The sequence below is a fragment of the Poecilia formosa genome, unplaced genomic scaffold (genome assembly GCF_000485575.1).
Source record: "Poecilia formosa unplaced genomic scaffold, Poecilia_formosa-5.1.2 Scaffold270, whole genome shotgun sequence".
Lineage (NCBI taxonomy): Eukaryota > Metazoa > Chordata > Actinopteri > Cyprinodontiformes > Poeciliidae > Poecilia > Poecilia formosa.
In genome coordinates this window covers 435,844-452,211 of record NW_006800209.1, presented here as the reverse complement: position 1 = coordinate 452,211, position 16,368 = coordinate 435,844, and the positions used below count along the sequence as shown (strand labels likewise).

Genomic DNA, 16,368 nt, shown 5'->3' with positions numbered 1-16,368 from the left:
GGGTCAAAAGGCTACAAGAAGATAGGCATAGACAATAGTGCAAAATGAGTCGTGTTTGTATGACCAGCTTCTTTCTGTACAGTTGAATGACATAAAAACATTTATATTGAACTTTTTCAACTGGTGAAAGTCATTAAGAAGTCTTTTAAATTTCTTGCCACAGTCCGCAGCTTTCATTTTCAGGTCAGCTAAAAGAATAACCCAAAGCTCAGATTGAGCTTTTTCAACAGCATTTAAGTACGAGATGTAAACGAAAGAAAAGCCAGACAGTCAGAAAGAGACTAGATTAATCTCCAAAGCTTAAAAACTATCTTAAAACTCAGCGTAGGGCTTAAACTTTTGGTTGTACCGTGTAAAAAGCCATTTGCAGCTAAGTGAAACTTAGGCTGACTGTGGATGTTGAGCTTTATAAAACTGTAACATCAGTGTAAAAATGTAAAACTATACAAATATGACGTGACAGCCAATAATACTGACACAGAGGATAGCTATAAGGGGCCCGAATACTGAACCCTGAGGGTCATTTGCTAAATGAAGTGGATTTGAGATAAAACTATCCGCCTGTCCACATAGGAAAACAGGTGACCAGTTAGAAGATGGTTATCTGGAGCCGGACAAGGCCTGATTTGTTTGTTGTTGCCTTGACAGACGTCCTTTTTTACGCTGGTTGGGGTAAATTCCAGATTATCCCCTCCGCCCAGAAGTGTGGACCTCAGTAGATCCACAATGCTTGGAAACGGCCGACCTTTCTCCTACTCCCCGAGGTATGTTTAACAAGCAGCCATGTTTGACTGGGATTTTAAAAGCTCTCCAACTCTTAAAAAGTCTCACCCTCGCTGATAACACAGTCAACTCGCATTTATTCATGCTTTCTTTCCCAGAAGCCAGACTTCCGCAGTCAATATTAACTCAGGCTTGATGAAAGTTGGAGTTTTTCAGATGTAAAACGGCTCCTGGGCTTTATAAACAAACCAGTGTTGTTGGGTTGTTCTGACTTGCAGTCTATCTCAAGGAAATGTATTTTCCTCATTATTTCCAGCTGAGTCAATGAAAAACACCAGAGATGCTGTAGTGTTAGCTGTGTTTTAGCGTCACCAATGTTAACTTTTGAAGAACCACTGCTTGAAAAACTTTCGCTAAAACTTGTGTGCCTGTTTGCTGGATTTTTAAAGAATTTTCTAAAGATATGGCCTTGAGACATTGCTCACTGGGTGTGCTTAGTGTATTCGTCCTGGAAACATGTCTCTCTTTAACCTTTGTACTCTCTTCAGCCTTCACAGTGGCACAATTAACACGTACAATAATTGGGCAGAGAATGAGTAAAAAAATAAATAATAAAAGTCAAAACAAATTGATGAAACCTTTGATAAAAACAACTTTGTAGAAAAAAAGGTCTGGCTCCTTGGAAGTAAAATGTAAAGAGACTATCAATGCCTCTTTGTATGTTTTGAAACTGTCCAGTTGCCTCAAAAACACCATGTCTTCTTCTTCTTCTTCTTCTTCTTCTTCTTCTTCTTCTTCTTCTTCTTCTTCTTCTTCTTCTTCTTCTTCTTCTTCTTCTTCTTCAGGGGTTTCTCTCAGGAGGACTTCCCTCAGAGGCGAGCGTTTCACCAAGATGAGCCCAAAGAATCCCTGCTGCAGAGACAAAGCATGTCCAGACCCAGTGGAAGATCCATCTACAGTATGTCCAGACATCAAATCGCACCTCCTTAATTAGGTATATTTATGTTTTCTGAGGAAAAAAAATATGTTTTTTTTTTTTCATCAGTGCAGAGAAAAGAGTATGCAGAGACGCTCCACAAAAACCCTGACAGCTTTCAAGTCAGAGTGGAGGTAGGAAATCTGCTCTTGCGTGACGATACACTTATTGTTTTGAATTTAGTCTCAACTTCTCTTCACAAACCCGCTCCTCCCACAGCATCTGTTAATCTGTGAGCTGGACAGCCAGGAGCTGAAGACAGAGGACGACTGTGTGACCAAACTCAAGGAGCTGGACGGCAAAGGTCGTCTGTGGCCCCAGGAGATGATCTTAGAGATAAAGGGAGCCTACGTCGTGCTCTGTGACATTGAGACCAAGGTTGGTGTTGATTGTCTAAATAATGACCTGAATAACTTGGCAAACAGAAATGAAATAATTAGGTGAATGTATTCGAGGTAAAAAGATGTAACATGAGGAATCCACAGTTATTAGCTTTGAAAATAGGCCGGTCACAATAACAAATTTTGCAGGATGATAAATTGTCCCAGAACGATAAACGATAATATTGTTGTTTTAAGACCATTTCCAAGTAATGTAATAGTAATAATGGGATATTAATGGCAAAAACACACTTTCAAAGATGAATAAATTTAAATTTACTGAACATTTAAACACTGGACCTGGAAGTCATTTTAAATATCCAAAAATAAATACAGAAAACAACAAATAAAATGATTTATGAAGTTTGTGTAAACAAAATGATCTTTCAAAAAAAGGGATAGTTGAGACCAAAGCACCACACTGAGGATTTTTTATCATTCAGTTTTTGGTAAAAAGAAAAAGAAAAGAGAAAAAACGATAAATCAAGCAAATGAAAATGACTGAGTTTCCTTTAATTTATCATGCGATTAATTGATTTATTGTTTATTGTGACAGGCCTATTTGAAAATCAGTTCAGATCAAGTCTCTGCTGTATATTGATGGTGAGCACTGACACAGGCTGGGTTCTGTTCAGATAATCTGGTGCTGCTAATCCAAAACATCTGATTAACTTATAAACACCAAGTTTGACCAATCTCTAGAAAAGCTGAACTTTTGTGAGTTTCTGGGAAAATAAACCAGCAACGACTTTGGAAAACCAACTGTTGCCTCCCGTCTGCATGCGATCATGAGGCTATTTTCAAACAATCTGAAGTTCATGATATGCAATTAAAACAAAAGGAAATGCTTTCAGTGTAACAATCTGATTCCTGTTTTGGGCTCTTCTGGAGTTCGTCTATAGTCACCCTGAGCAAAAAGCCACTTGGTTTTGTTCACTTGCTCCTGTAATCTATCCAGTATGCTTGAATCTGCTTCAATAAGCAGAATATGATGGCTTTATGAGTTTGTTGATTAACTTGTAGCGACTCCTTCTGACCTTACAGGGGGAGCTGGATTCAATACCTCTGAGGAGCATCGTGAAAACCCGCGCAGTGCTGGAAAGCTGCGCCTACAACTCTCTGCTGGTGTTAACCGTGCAGGAAGGGCGCAGGCGCGGCGCTCAGGTCTTCATGTTCCAGTGTGAGGAGACGGGGGTGAGCTTTACCTCTCACGAGAACCCAGGACGCTTCCAGAAGAAGGAAATATGTGAAACTGCTACCCCGTACAGGGTGTGATTAACGGCAGGTCTCGTTATTTTATCAGGCAGAGATCATTAAGGCTGATCTGGACAAGGCAATACAGAGAGGAGGCAGCGATATGGAGCCACGCAGAATGACGCCTGACATCAGGTACGCGACTGAGCAAACGTCACATTTACGAGAAGCTGGAGAGATTTGACGTTTAGAAAATAATGCTGGGAATACCTTCAGTCGGCAGAGTACAACCGGTTTCCGGCGGGAAAGGTTCAGTCCTGTGCAGCAGGAGGAGAACCTGCCGCCTCCAGACTACGTGGCCCCGCAGTGGGACAGCAGACAGTCAGGTACGCTCAAAGGAGGCTGGGTGCACATGTAGCCAACAGCTTCAATGTATTTAATTAGGATTTTATTCAGCAGAACAACATATATGTGAGCAGGAATCCATTGACAGGTGTTATTTTTATCAGGATAAACGCAGCTGTTCTGTGAAGGCTGTGTTGGAGAACGTTAGCAAACAAAAAGCATCACGACGAAATTAAGATTGAAGCATGTTTAGGTATAAAACAACATCAGGGATCATTATTTAGAAAAAAACAACCAAGAGGCCCATGGTATGAGCTTTGGATGAGCTGCAGAGGTCCACTGCTCGGGTTGGAGAAGCAGTCGACAGGTTAGCTTTACCCACATACTCCACGGGTTGGGACTTTATGGATAAACAGGAAGAAGGCAGCCATGGATCTCAGTCAGATACAATCTAGTTAAACTTTTGGGCCAAGAGGAAACTGCTTTGTGAAGCAAAGCAGTTTCCTGCTTTGCCTCACCAAATGGTGAAAATGGTGATTTTCACTATGGAAATCACCGTCTCCATGGTGACACACGGCTGCTTGATGCTGTTGTGATGCTTTTCCTCAGCAGGTCAGGGCAGCTGGTTGGAGACGATGGGAAGATGGCGCCGTAAAAGGCCTCTAAAGGTTTTTATAGCCTTTTAGAGGCTGCAAAAATTTTAGACAGTTTCACTAGATGTAAACATGCAGCCAGAGATGCAATTAAATGGGTTTGATTAATTCCTTTGATTAAGTCCAGAGTTGAGCTAATTGAAGAATCTATGACAAAACTCAGGGGGAAAAAAAATATCCATTCAGTCTTGAGCTATTTTACGTAGATGGTAAAGACAAACCCCCCAAAAAACCGCCTGCTGTGACCAGCTTCTGTGAGTTAAAATGTCCTGTGAAAAGTATTTCAGCAACAAACCTGAGTAACCATCAACGTCTTCTGTCATTTTTATCTCTTATCCGTTTAGATTACAGACCTGACTCGCGTCCCTATACCCCACAAGAAGAGATGTCGAATTATTCCGATTTTCAAGATTCAGACATGGCTATGCTGCGAGCGGAGATGGAGAGAAACACGGTGAGTGCTTTAGCAACTCTCCTCATCTCTCTTTCTCTCTTTGCTCCCAATGAAAAGACCGTCTAAGCTTCGAGCTTCTGCAGCCTCCGTTCATGTTTTCATTCCTTTCCTCAGGACATTTTTAACCATATTTTAACTGATGTGGAGATCTTCGGGGACAGAGTAGCAGAAGTTATGAATAAAGCTCCGGAGAAAGAAAGCAAGGGCAAGATGATGAAGTTTCCAAAGAAGAAAAAATCCAAATCAAAGGGTAATAATCGTCAGAGATGACGTGCATAACACAACACGCTTGATGGTTACGTTTGTGATGTGATTGTTTTCGCGCAGTGCCATCCAACCTGCCACACTGGACTGAATATGTCTCATTTCTTCAGAAAATTAAATATGGTTTCAATCTGCTGGTACGTACCGGTTTGGTCTCGAAAGTTTGGCCGCGAAGTAACCTGTTACTGCAGTGAAAAAAATAACTAAGTTTTTCTCGACATCACAGGCCCAGCTGAATGGAGCCCTGAGCAACCCCACCGCTGATCGATATGTGGATATCTTCTTCTCTTTCCTGGAAAATGTAAGCTCCTCCCGCTCCAGGTATTTCCCCCTATCTGGTCTCAGTTGTGGCAGTGCATGTATTTTTTGTTTTTCCCGCAGACCATTCCTCTGTATCCCGAAGATATACCTCCATCGGTCACCTCCCCCCTGCTGACGGAGGAGGCTGTGAGGCTCCTCAATCAAGTTTTGGATCCTCAGAAGAAGCAACTCTGGATGAATATGGGAGAATGCTGGAGCATTCCCAGGTTGGTCAGATTTTACAGGCACCTGGTTCTCTTTTTATTCCATAAAGCTTGTAAAAATTCCTCAGACACAACTCACTCACGTAATTTCTTGACCCGCCAAGCCCAAACTGGGCGTAGGCATCCAGCGGTATATAAATAAATACGGGTCGAAGTTTAAGTTGATTTTCAAATAAGAGGAAAAATTGCAGAAAGGTGTGTTTTATTATGAAGCATAGATGGAAAAACAGACTCAGTGCAGCAATATCAGCGTTTTGGTTGATGCAACTCAAGTCAATCTTTACTGACAACCTTTGGATTTTATGTGATGAATCAGCACAAAGTAGCAGATTATAACGGGAAAGAAAAAAGGTTCTTCCAGGACCTTTTTAATCTGCTCTGACTAGCTTGCCTCTCCCTGTTGAAGAAAAGCCTCCTCGCAGCGTGATGTTTCCTAATAATCACATTTGTTTGATCTGAAATCAATATGTGTAGCAAAAAAACAAAAGCATAAAGCGTTTTCTCTGTGCTGTGGTGTTTTGTATGCGTCCCAGAAGTCTTTAATTTTGGAACAAACTGCACCCTTGAAATACAAACTACCAAATACAATCAACTCATAAAGATAATTATTAAGCTTCTAACTGTTGCTTTGTCTTATCTGTCTGTCCGTCCGTCTATTTATCTCTGTTGTTTCTGTCCAGCTGGTAGGAAGCCGACTTTGTACCAGCTGAAAGTAGGTCGACGTGGATTTGAACAAATCCATGCGTTGATTTGTTCAAAGCATCCGTTCAGTACATGGTTGTGTTCAGAGCCACCTGGTGACATCATAATGTAGAGCTGAGTATCATCCGCATAGCTATGGCAACCAATCTTGTTGTTAAACCCTGAGCTAGTGGGATCATGCAGACATTAAACAGGAGGGCTCCCAGGATTGAACTGTTCCAGAGTCCTGCCTAGCTCTCCAGTCGCTTCAGCAATATGTCATGGCCATCAGTGTCAAATGCTGCTCTGAGGTCCAACAGAACCAGAACCACTGTGGTTCTTCTATAGTCTGTGTCGGCATCAGTTTCTTAACCCTTCTTTCTGCTCCCAGGTCTTCCTGGCCGGGCGATGTCGATCCTTACATCCCGGAGTTTTACGACGGCTGGCAGCCTCCTGCACCCCTTCACTCCCCTCCTGATCCTCAGCGGAACAATCCACTGAACAGAAACACCAGCCAGCGCTTCCCGCCCGGACCAATGAACAATGATCGGAACTACTCGCCCAGAGCCACGATTCAGCGCTCTGAGGTGGTTAACACTTACCTGGTCGTCAAGTGAAGGAATGTCAGAAATCATGGGGTTCTCAGCAGCTGCAGCAACAGATTAAGTTGTGTGTGTGTGTGTGTGTGTGTTTTTAAAGATATTGTTTAGCTGTTAACACAACACTATAAAGTTCTGGATGTGTTTTCAAATGACAGGGAAGAGTGAAACTTTTAACCAGTTGACAGGAGTTGAAATCACTACATGTAGAAAAAAGGCCAGAGCAATCATTTCTATGATTTTCCACTCTTACTATTCGACAAAGCAGCACTGGAACATGCTTGGTTTGAAGAAACAAGCTAAATGTCCACTGTTCTTATCATGATGTACCTTGTGTCTTTTACAGCCCAGGTCCAACGGTCCAATGAGATCACCGTCATCTCAGTAGTGAGTTTTATCAGCAGTGCCTGCGGGGTCGCACGCAACAAGCATTTCCTTGTTCCTTACTCTGTTCTTCACAGTTGTTATGAAAATTGTTAACAAAATGTTTTGGTTGTCGCGGTTTCAGCCCGACCGAACCTCCGCTCTACATGCGCGTCATGTACAACTTCTCAGCAAGGAACATGCAGGAGCTGACCGTCACGCAGGGAGAGGTGGTTCAGGTAAGAGGTCCAACATGATTGCTTAAAGGTATACATTTAGATTTATAGTACACATTACTGGTTTATTATACCTAGCATAGCTATTTGTATTTGTCTCAGTATCTACTGCCCCTAGAAACTCTTGATTGCTGTAGAGGAGCTGCAGAGATCCTCAGCTTAGGTGGGAGAATCAGTCCACATTACAGACTGGCCTTTACAATAGATCAGCAAGAAGAAGTTTATTGATTTGAACCAAATAAGTAATTTTTCTGGTTTGCCAGAACCACATAGTGAACACAGCATTATTTGGGACGATGGTGGTGAAGGTAGTAGGAGTTTGTCCTGCAGTCAGTGGGTTGACGGTTTGATTCCAGCTCTGTTTTTGTCTCTATTGTGTCCTTGAGCGTGTCAGATTGTAGCTTGCCACCATCAGTGTGTGAATCACTGAATGTAGTGTGAAATGTTTTGGGTTTTAGGCCATTTACATGTTTTTTGCATTTATCCAGCTTGTTTTTTGCAGTGAATCATAGCTGCAGAGGTATCAAGGTATCTGTAAATTTCATGATCTGCTCCCATTCTTGACAGGTGGTCCAGAAATCCAGGCCATGGTGGCTTGTTCGAAACTCCCGTAACGAGCAGGGCAACGTTCCTCCAAACATTTTGGAGCAAGTTGAGAACAACGAATCCTCGGAAGACCAGCGGGTGAGCCGAGGGGACGGTGGCGCTGCATCGAAACAAAACTAACCGATTTAACATGCTCTTCTTCACTCTGCTTCACAGTGGGACTCACGGAGCCAGGTTACTCTCGACTACAACTCCTCTTCTGCAGAAGTGAAAGCATGGCTCGAGAGCAAAGGTTTCTCTAGAATGTAAGGACCAGTCTCTAGCTTTAGGATGGTTGTTCAGTAAAAAAAAATTATGATTTACAAAGAATAAACAGGGAATTCTTGGTTGCCTACTTCTCTTGGCCAGCACTGTGTCTAGCCTTGGTGTCCTGACTGGAAAACTGCTTCTGGGAATGACCAAAGAGGAAATCAGGACGGTGTGCCCGGAAGAAGCTGGAAAAGTCTTCTTCCAGCTTCAAGCTGTTAAGTCACAACTTGCAGTAAGTCGTGTTCACTCTTCTAAACATTTCATTGATTACAGTTTTGTAAGTCAGAATTTTTTGTTAAGCTGCTGATGCTAATTTTGATTCATTCTGATGACTGGGAAAATGGGTAACCACGTAGTTTAATTTCAGCAGTGACATGAACAGACAGGTAAAACTCATCCGTCTCTTCTGCTTGGACAGTTTGATTGGTCACAGTCAGTTTGAGGCATCAAGACTAAACCTGTACACCTATAAGGCCCAGGCATGCAGGGCACCAAAACAAACAACTTTCAGATTATTCTCCTGGAATCAATATAATCATGTTTTACCTTGGAATCAAAACAATCTGGCTAGCAGCACTATGAAGTTTGTTAAAACACCATACTACTTGCAACTGCTGTATACTATATATTACTCCCAAATAATTAGTCTCAAAAAGGAGAAGTCAGGAGTGTAAAAACTGTATGTTATCTAGTAGAGAAAAAGTCTAGCCGTCATGAGTGACCTGTATGTAACAATAACCCCCCAGTTCTCTCAGATCACATCTCTACATGGAGAAAACATCTGTAATACTTTATATTTTTTTTTGTCCTGCAGCTCGCCAGTGAGCCGTCACAAATGTACAACAACCGCTACTGACAACTACAGCTGTGAGGCTTAAACTTCTGGACTTAACTGTTCTGGATCCCTCTGAATCTAGAGATCCGTTCTCACTCTTAGGATCTGCTGAACTTCATCCAACCCGGCGTGTTTTTGTATAGCATATATATATATATAAAAAAAAAAACAGTCACTTCAAGTAATCTATTGGTTATTTCACTTGTTAATAACCAACCTTTGTATTAGGCTAATCAGCACTATTGCCTCTAATCTAATCATCCATGAACATGTATAAATATGTCTAAAGTTGTGCAATAATTTCTACGTCAGTAAGTTATCGTGTTTTTTTTTTTTAATTAATGATTCTCACATGATTTATTGTAGAAAGTTTAATAAATAAAATCAGATTCAAGTGAGATTTAGTTAGTTTATTCTGTCAACAAAACATGTTACAAAACTAACAAGTGCTTTGATTGAAATTAAAAGCATTCAGCTTCATATCTTTACAAACCGAAAGGACATGAAGCCTTCATGATACAAAAAAAGATGATAAATTTACGTTTCTCTAGTAAGTTGCACTTGTGGAAAGCACTTTGTATTTCTAAGGCAGAGGTGAGTTTCGTCTTCACTCCTTCTTGTGTCCCCATTTGGCCATCTTGTTGTTGACGGGAGTCTTAATGAACCTGCTGGACTTCATGTAGGCAGCAATCTTCTCCAGCGCCTGCAACGACAGGAGAGGAGATAAGTGGACGGAAAATGGAATGAGCTCCTCTGGCTCCGATTACTGAAGTAATCCGTAATCTAAGGTTATGTAATTACTCCATAAATGTACTTAGTGATGTCACAAAGACAGTTTCTCACCAACCAAAGAATGGCAGCATCTTTACATCTGCCAGTATCAGAGTTTTCTCACCTCAAAGCGGTCCAAGAAATCTTTGAGGTTTTTGAAGTCGTCCAAGCATGAAGAATGAAACATCCTGTGCTGATCCAGCAGCTCATACATGACGAAGTCCACAAAGGTGATCTAATGGGAATGGAAATTATTACCAAACAGTTTTTAAAGTACACAATGAACTCAGGCATTTAGTCATATTCAGGAAGTGAATTCATAATGAATATGTGCCAGTTCATTTATCTTTGAGCTCTCATCTTCATTTCCACCAGAAACTTAAAACACAAATAACGGGAAGTTCGGAGCTCATTCGATCTGAAGAACCACCAGGTTTGTGGTTCTGGGTAAGTGGAAGATCACCAAATGTGTAAATTAAGTTATGAATTAATTACTGCCACATAATTCAAGCAGAAATGGATCTTGTTCTAATTGTCAGGATTTCTACATTTCCCCCCCACTCCCAAGTAAAATTCTTTTAAACCCATGTTGAGTCATAAAACACAAAACTTCACAAAGAATTGGAGGCAGACATTGGATTTCAGTATGGAACTGTAATAACCAGACAATGTAAGAAAGGAAGAAATACAAGTACATCTGAAAATTTTGAATATTGTGATAAAGTTCAGTATTTTTATTAATCTTCATAGGAAGAGTTTCAATTTCTGAAAGATATTCAAGGTATTCTTTTTTTAGATGAGGTAACTTGGAAGAAAGGATAAAGGAAAACAATGAGGAAAGGAAAGATAAAAAATGGACGACAGGGATATTAGGTGGCTAGGAAGTAAGGAAAGAAAGGACAAGAAAAAAATGAACGGCAAGGTGAGAGGGAGGGCAGAAAGGAAAGAAGCAAGCAAGGAAGGACAGACAACTATGGAACAACATGAGGAAAAAAAGGAGCTCGGGTTGGTAAAAATTAGAGAATGGAGTACATGGGGGAAGAAGGAAAATAAGGAAGGAACTAAGGAAGGAAGAAGGAGGCCAGGACACCAAGGAGGAAGAGAAACTAGACAGTGGGATAGGGGACAAAGTCTGGAAATACAAATAATACAAATAAGTTTGTATTTTTCTAAACTTATTCAGACCTGAAAAATACAAAAAAAAATAAATAAAAAAATACACACACACACACACACAAAAATCACAAATCATGTGTTTTCCATACTGCATATGAACCCTTTACTGTGGCCTTCAACACATTTTGCAGAAGGTTTTGATAATTTTGGAGCCAAAACAAAATCTGAGAAAAAAGTGTGCTAAAAATAACAACATATTTTTTTCACTTAAATCTGAAATATTTTAATCTGCATTAAGCCTACACCGCCCCCTGCTGGTGTAATTGTGTAACAGCTGAAATGAAGCTCAAAGGGACCAAACTGATTCCTCACACAGTTTAAAATTTGACGGCTAGATGTTTTCACAGCATGTTTTAAATCCGCTTACATCAATAACTTGGTCTTTAAAGAACATACTTAAAAACAACTAATCAGCTGAAAGGTGGCCAGAGCAGCAACCAGCAAATTAGATGAATTACTATTGGATCAAAGCTATAAAGCTTAATTTTTAGCTTTCAATATAAACTCAAACTGAGACAACTTACTTTGTCACCAGCGAACCACTTCCTGTCACCCAGGAAGTCGGAGAACTGCTTCAGCGTACCTTGCAGCGAGCTGAGGTATCCTGGCTTTAGCTTTTCCTGATTTTACGGAGGGAAGGCCGACTTTAGTGGGCGTCCAAGATTTAATGTGAAAACATTTAAAGAACATCTACTTACGAAGTCGGTGTAGCACAGCCTCACAAAGCCGTTTCTAAAGTCCATGGCCTGGTTCTCCAGCACGTCCACTCTGACCTTTTCATCCTCCGTCTCTCCACCTGTCATCACCCCAAAGTCCACAGAAAGAACATTTGGCATCACAAAACTATTAAATTAAAGAAAAAAAACCCTTGATTTTGTATTATGAATGAAGGACCCCAATACGTACACAGGTTGTGTTTGCGAGCGATGTATCTCATAATGGCGTTGCTCTGCGTTATCTTCCTGTCCCCATCCACCAGGTAGGGCAGCTACAGTGAGGGTCAATCATCATCATCAACAAAACACTTGAACCTGCTCTACGGTGAAAGCAAAGCTGAACAATTCTTACGTTGGGGAAGTCAATTCCAAGTTTCTCCTTCTCATCAATCCAGCAGCTTTTGTCATAGTCCGGAGCTAAGAGAGAGAAATGAGTGATTTATTCAAATCTTCTAATGTAGTGGATTTTCTTTATCTGTTAGCTGAAATAGCGCATCACCTTCACCGCAGGTGTAAAACTTTTCATCATACGCAGTGCCGGTGTACTCCAGGAGGAGGCGGACGGGCTGGGCGAGCTGCACGGATTCAGAAAATGGGGAGAAATTATTTCATTGTCAGGGTTGACTTTGACACCAAATACAGACACGGACAAACTTCAGAAGACGCGCAATTGAATTATCCAGTTTTATATAAACAAAACAAACAAACAAACATTCACAGCATTATTTAAGTATTAATAAGACTGAGACTTGTCTAGGCTTTATGTAAGGTTTAGATTTCAACTTCTCAAAGGATGATTATATGATTTATCACTTCACCGAGTCTAGTGTCTAATTAGGTTTTAAATCGCATTAAGACAACAGCTTGTGAAAAAGACACTTGACCACTCTCTATGTGCTGTAATGTAATTATCTCGCCACTCACTGTCTTCATGAAAACCTTCTCAAGTTAAAGTCTCTCCATTTGTCTCCAATGGGACACTTAAACAGTTCTCTACGAAAACCCAACATCAGCAGAGCCTAAACACATTCGCAAACAAATATACATTTACCAAGGATGAACATAACTGTTGCATTCTTCCGCAGTCATCAAGAGGAAAAGACTAAGGCTATAAGCTAATTGAGAAGATGTCATTATGTTCTGATCTAGTCGTACAGGTTAAAGTCACATGGCTACACAAAAATTATTTTTGCTTTGACGATGAAGATTGATTGTTTTCTAGCTTGCAAAAATGTGTAATGCCAATTGTAATATGCAGCAAGCAAAAATACTTTATTTTACAAAACATTTGATGCAATGTCAAATGAAAGCCACAATCTAAAAATTACAAATCACCAAAAACAGTTCAATACCACATGTACTGAAATACATTTCCTTTAATTACATTATGTTTGTTTTGTATTCTACCTAACCCAACTGAAAGTTACTATTTGCTGTCATTAGTAGTCTTTAACAAAACTGGCCATTTTAAAAAGGCCATGCTCTGAAAAATTAAAAATTAACCATTGCATATAAATTGGTTTGTTATATCAGTATGACTGTTGACCACCAATACATGCGGCGGTGAATAATTAACAAAAAAGGCTGCAAAGTAGAAACAATGCATCATAGGCTAAATGGTGAATGGCCATATGAAAAGTGCAAGTCACATGAATCAGCACATGAAACTGCTGATTCATGTGCAAGTCGCATGAATCAGCAGTTTTATATTTTTGATACTATTCCTTATTAGGAGCTAATATTCTCTCCAGGAAGCATTATTTTGTAAGTAAAATGCCAAAGTACAAGCTTACAATCATATCCATATCTGACATAAATGAACAAACACTTCAGGAGTCTCATTTATAAAACATTACATAGGCACTAAACTAATGGTGTATTCACACCTGACACATTTAATATGCTTTAAACAGACCAGAGTGTGTATTCCCCGTTGGTCCAGACTTTTTGTGCAGGTGTAAATCCTGGTTTTTTAAAGTGAACTTCAAGGCTTAAAACTGGGAGCAGCAAACCTGTAAAACAGGCTGTTTCAATTTTTATTAATTCTCTTGCTACGGTACACAAGTCAGGTATTCTCCTAGATGTTTTCTAAAATACAACCAAACATATACGATTAAGTGTTTAATTGTTACATGGCTTGTATGTAACTGTAATTACATTTTATTTAATTATATACAGTCTATCCTAGCAGCAGGCTGGCTGTAGTCACTCATCTGGTTATCAGCTCTCTAAAGGGCACTCATTTGGTGTTCTCATAAATCCACAATTTCTTTAAATTGGAATGAAAAGGTAGTTTTAAAACCACAATAAATTAGCCTCTATGCAAATAAAGTGATAGCTGTTTTGAATTGTGGCTCATTGAGGCAGACTTCTCATTTAATCAGTAAAAAGGCAGCTAAAGTAAATCTTACATGCTGCACTTTATACATGTAGAACTTTTCAACATATTTAAAAAAAAATCACAAAAACTTCACAAGTCAAAGTTGTCTAAAAAAACAATCTAAAGAAATTAAGAAAATGCAGTTTTGAAAAGAGTCCACCAATCACAAGTCTAAGGGAAGAGAGTTTCAGACTTTGGGGCCACTGAACAGAATGCTTTGTCTCCCCCTTGTTATCATCTTAATATGAGGAACCATCAGCAGGTCCTGTTCAGGGACCTTCCAGAGACACAGGGCTGCAGAATCCCTGTGACATAGTTCGGTGCTTGTCCACAAGATGATAAAATATTCTTAAATTACACTCTTAACCGGAAACCAGCGTAGTTGTATAAAGACTGTGTGGGTTATATAACCCATATCAGACAGCACAAAGGAGTTTTACTTCCCCGTATACTTATGCATTTGAGCAAAATATCACAGTAAATGTTCTACTTGAGTTTAGTATTTGTGTGTACTCTTAAAACCAGTTTTAAGAACCACTGACCCAGACCCAACCTTCAGGTGTTGATAAGAGTACCAGTATGTTGAAGTCAAGCTTAACCATACAGTGACTTAAAGATTATCTGCCTGATCTTGGACCAGGTTGAGGCATTTTAGTGCTCAGCCGTTTCAAGTTACCCATAAACGCCACTTGCCTAACCTTGTAGTAAGACGGAGTATTAGGGCCAGACAAAGAGTAGTTTTCTTTTTAAGAATTAAAGTAGTAATTTTGAGTGGTAAGACTACGGAGGAGTAGTCTTACCACTGCGCTAAAATAAGAGAAATGTTAAGCGTCTTGAGAAATTATACTTTGGTATTAATTTTTTCAAATATTGAAATACTTATTCTTTTATCAGATTAACATCAAATTGTTATCAGTAGCAGGACTTTTGCTACTGATAAAAAAAATGCTTACGACTGTCGTTCAAAGAAAGAAATATACAGATTAAAGAGCTGGGTCAGATCACACTCGAAGCTTTTTGTTTTCTCGACTTTCTTCTGGTAACATTGTGTCTTTATTCTGCTCATATTCTCATAGTGTTAAAAGGACTTCAGTCATAATATTATGATTTCATTCTCGTATTTAAATAAAGTCTCGCCCACAGTCTGTCAGACGATCACCCAGATTACAAAATGTGAGCAATTCAGTTAATCCAGCTAATTAATTCAAACCATAAAACCATTACTAGCCTCGCTGATGAGGGCTGCACGCGCACAGTCGGCAACATTTTAGCGGCTAGCTAGCACCTCAAATAACCCCGTTAACTTCGACGACCAGATATAATAGGAACAGTAGTAAAAGACTGTGGCGGTGGAGGGTGAAAAGAAAGCTGGCTGGCTCTGGTGGGTGTCACCGTCTGCCATTAACAACAGCTTGAAAAGCTGCAACTGTTCAGTCCAACGACGACGACCAAACCGACTCAACTTACCCCGCGAATGTCCCAGTAAGCTAGAACCATGGCCATTTTGGTTCAATGTTCGGTGCCTTTCGTGTTTTAGGAGGAAGCAGCAGGAGCAAACAAAGCCCAAATGTGTGTGCGGAGAGACACCGAGGAGCGGAGGTCTTTCACGGGCCGAGAGGAGGAGGAGGAGATGAATAGGTGGGTGGGGTAACAGTCCAAACACCACAGTATTGCTCTGAACCTGTTCTGCAGGTTGCATTAAAGTTCAGCCTACACCATTTTTGCATAAAAGCACAGAAATACTTCGTAAATCCTCCCAGTAAAATTAATGCATATGACCGACAGCGAGGATAATGAGCTAAAGTCAAGCAAAGTCGTAAGTAAGGACTTTCTATGACAGCCTGATTGAAAGTAAATTGCTGTAAAATGATCCAGGGATTACTATGAAAACAATAAGTCGTGTTGTAACAAGCACATACATTTTGGTCATGGGAGGGTTTGAGTTGAAAAAGAAAAAAAAGGTAAGTATCAACCAAGCCCATCACACACACAAGAGCTTAAAATCATAGACATTCATATGGCAAGGTTGAAGTTCTGGAAACAGCTATGCTTCTGCAAATTCAATAGTAAGACAATTAACGACATGCAAAAATGAACCTTTTTTTTTGCATTTGATTTAAATGTAAAAGCGCCACATTTCTCTAACTTTTGTCTGATGTTGCAATATGTACCCAGATAGCACAGAATGATTGAAACAACATTGAATCAATGTCAGCCAGAAACATTGAATCAACGTTGAACGC

The 16,368-nt window shown here is 40.1% G+C and overlaps 2 protein-coding genes across 4 annotated transcripts in view; one reads left to right on the top strand and one right to left on the bottom strand.

Annotated features, from left to right (window-relative positions):
- Positions 1–9,602, top strand: part of eps8l3b (EPS8 signaling adaptor L3b) — a 10,544-nt gene extending 942 nt beyond the window's left edge. Inside the window, exons 2-20 of one of the 2 annotated variants that reach the window (XM_016681119.1) lie at positions 647–764; positions 1,569–1,681; positions 1,769–1,833; positions 1,919–2,077; positions 3,124–3,273; positions 3,383–3,468; positions 3,550–3,659; positions 4,616–4,725; positions 4,840–4,975; positions 5,053–5,126; positions 5,216–5,290; positions 5,371–5,516; positions 6,586–6,781; positions 7,140–7,180; positions 7,302–7,395; positions 7,960–8,076; positions 8,155–8,243; positions 8,347–8,479; positions 9,062–9,103. In XM_016681119.1, the coding sequence (XP_016536605.1) occupies positions 727–764; positions 1,569–1,681; positions 1,769–1,833; positions 1,919–2,077; positions 3,124–3,273; positions 3,383–3,468; positions 3,550–3,659; positions 4,616–4,725; positions 4,840–4,975; positions 5,053–5,126; positions 5,216–5,290; positions 5,371–5,516; positions 6,586–6,781; positions 7,140–7,180; positions 7,302–7,395; positions 7,960–8,076; positions 8,155–8,243; positions 8,347–8,479; positions 9,062–9,103 (1,974 nt within the window). In that variant the 5' untranslated portion in view covers positions 647–726. Of the gene's footprint in view, positions 1–646; positions 765–1,568; positions 1,682–1,768; positions 1,834–1,918; positions 2,078–3,123; positions 3,274–3,382; positions 3,469–3,549; positions 3,660–4,615; positions 4,726–4,839; positions 4,976–5,052; positions 5,127–5,215; positions 5,291–5,370; positions 5,517–6,585; positions 6,782–7,139; positions 7,181–7,301; positions 7,396–7,959; positions 8,077–8,154; positions 8,244–8,346; positions 8,480–9,061 lie in introns of those variants that run through there. The other variant, XM_016681118.1, reaches the window with a different exon arrangement.
- The window catches only part of LOC103151067 (glutathione S-transferase Mu 3-like), a 13,919-nt gene continuing 7,028 nt past the window's right edge, over positions 9,478–16,368 (bottom strand). The window contains exons 1-8 of one of the 2 annotated variants that reach the window (XM_007570910.2): positions 15,593–15,768; positions 12,245–12,320; positions 12,098–12,162; positions 11,936–12,017; positions 11,728–11,825; positions 11,554–11,649; positions 9,978–10,088; positions 9,478–9,785 (exon numbers count right to left, since the gene is read on the bottom strand). In XM_007570910.2, coding sequence (XP_007570972.1) covers positions 9,690–9,785; positions 9,978–10,088; positions 11,554–11,649; positions 11,728–11,825; positions 11,936–12,017; positions 12,098–12,162; positions 12,245–12,320; positions 15,593–15,628 — 660 coding nt within the window. In that variant the 5' untranslated portion in view covers positions 15,629–15,768 and the 3' untranslated portion in view covers positions 9,478–9,689. Of the gene's footprint in view, positions 9,786–9,977; positions 10,089–11,553; positions 11,650–11,727; positions 11,826–11,935; positions 12,018–12,097; positions 12,163–12,244; positions 12,321–15,592; positions 15,769–16,368 lie in introns of those variants that run through there. The other variant, XM_016681123.1, reaches the window with a different exon arrangement.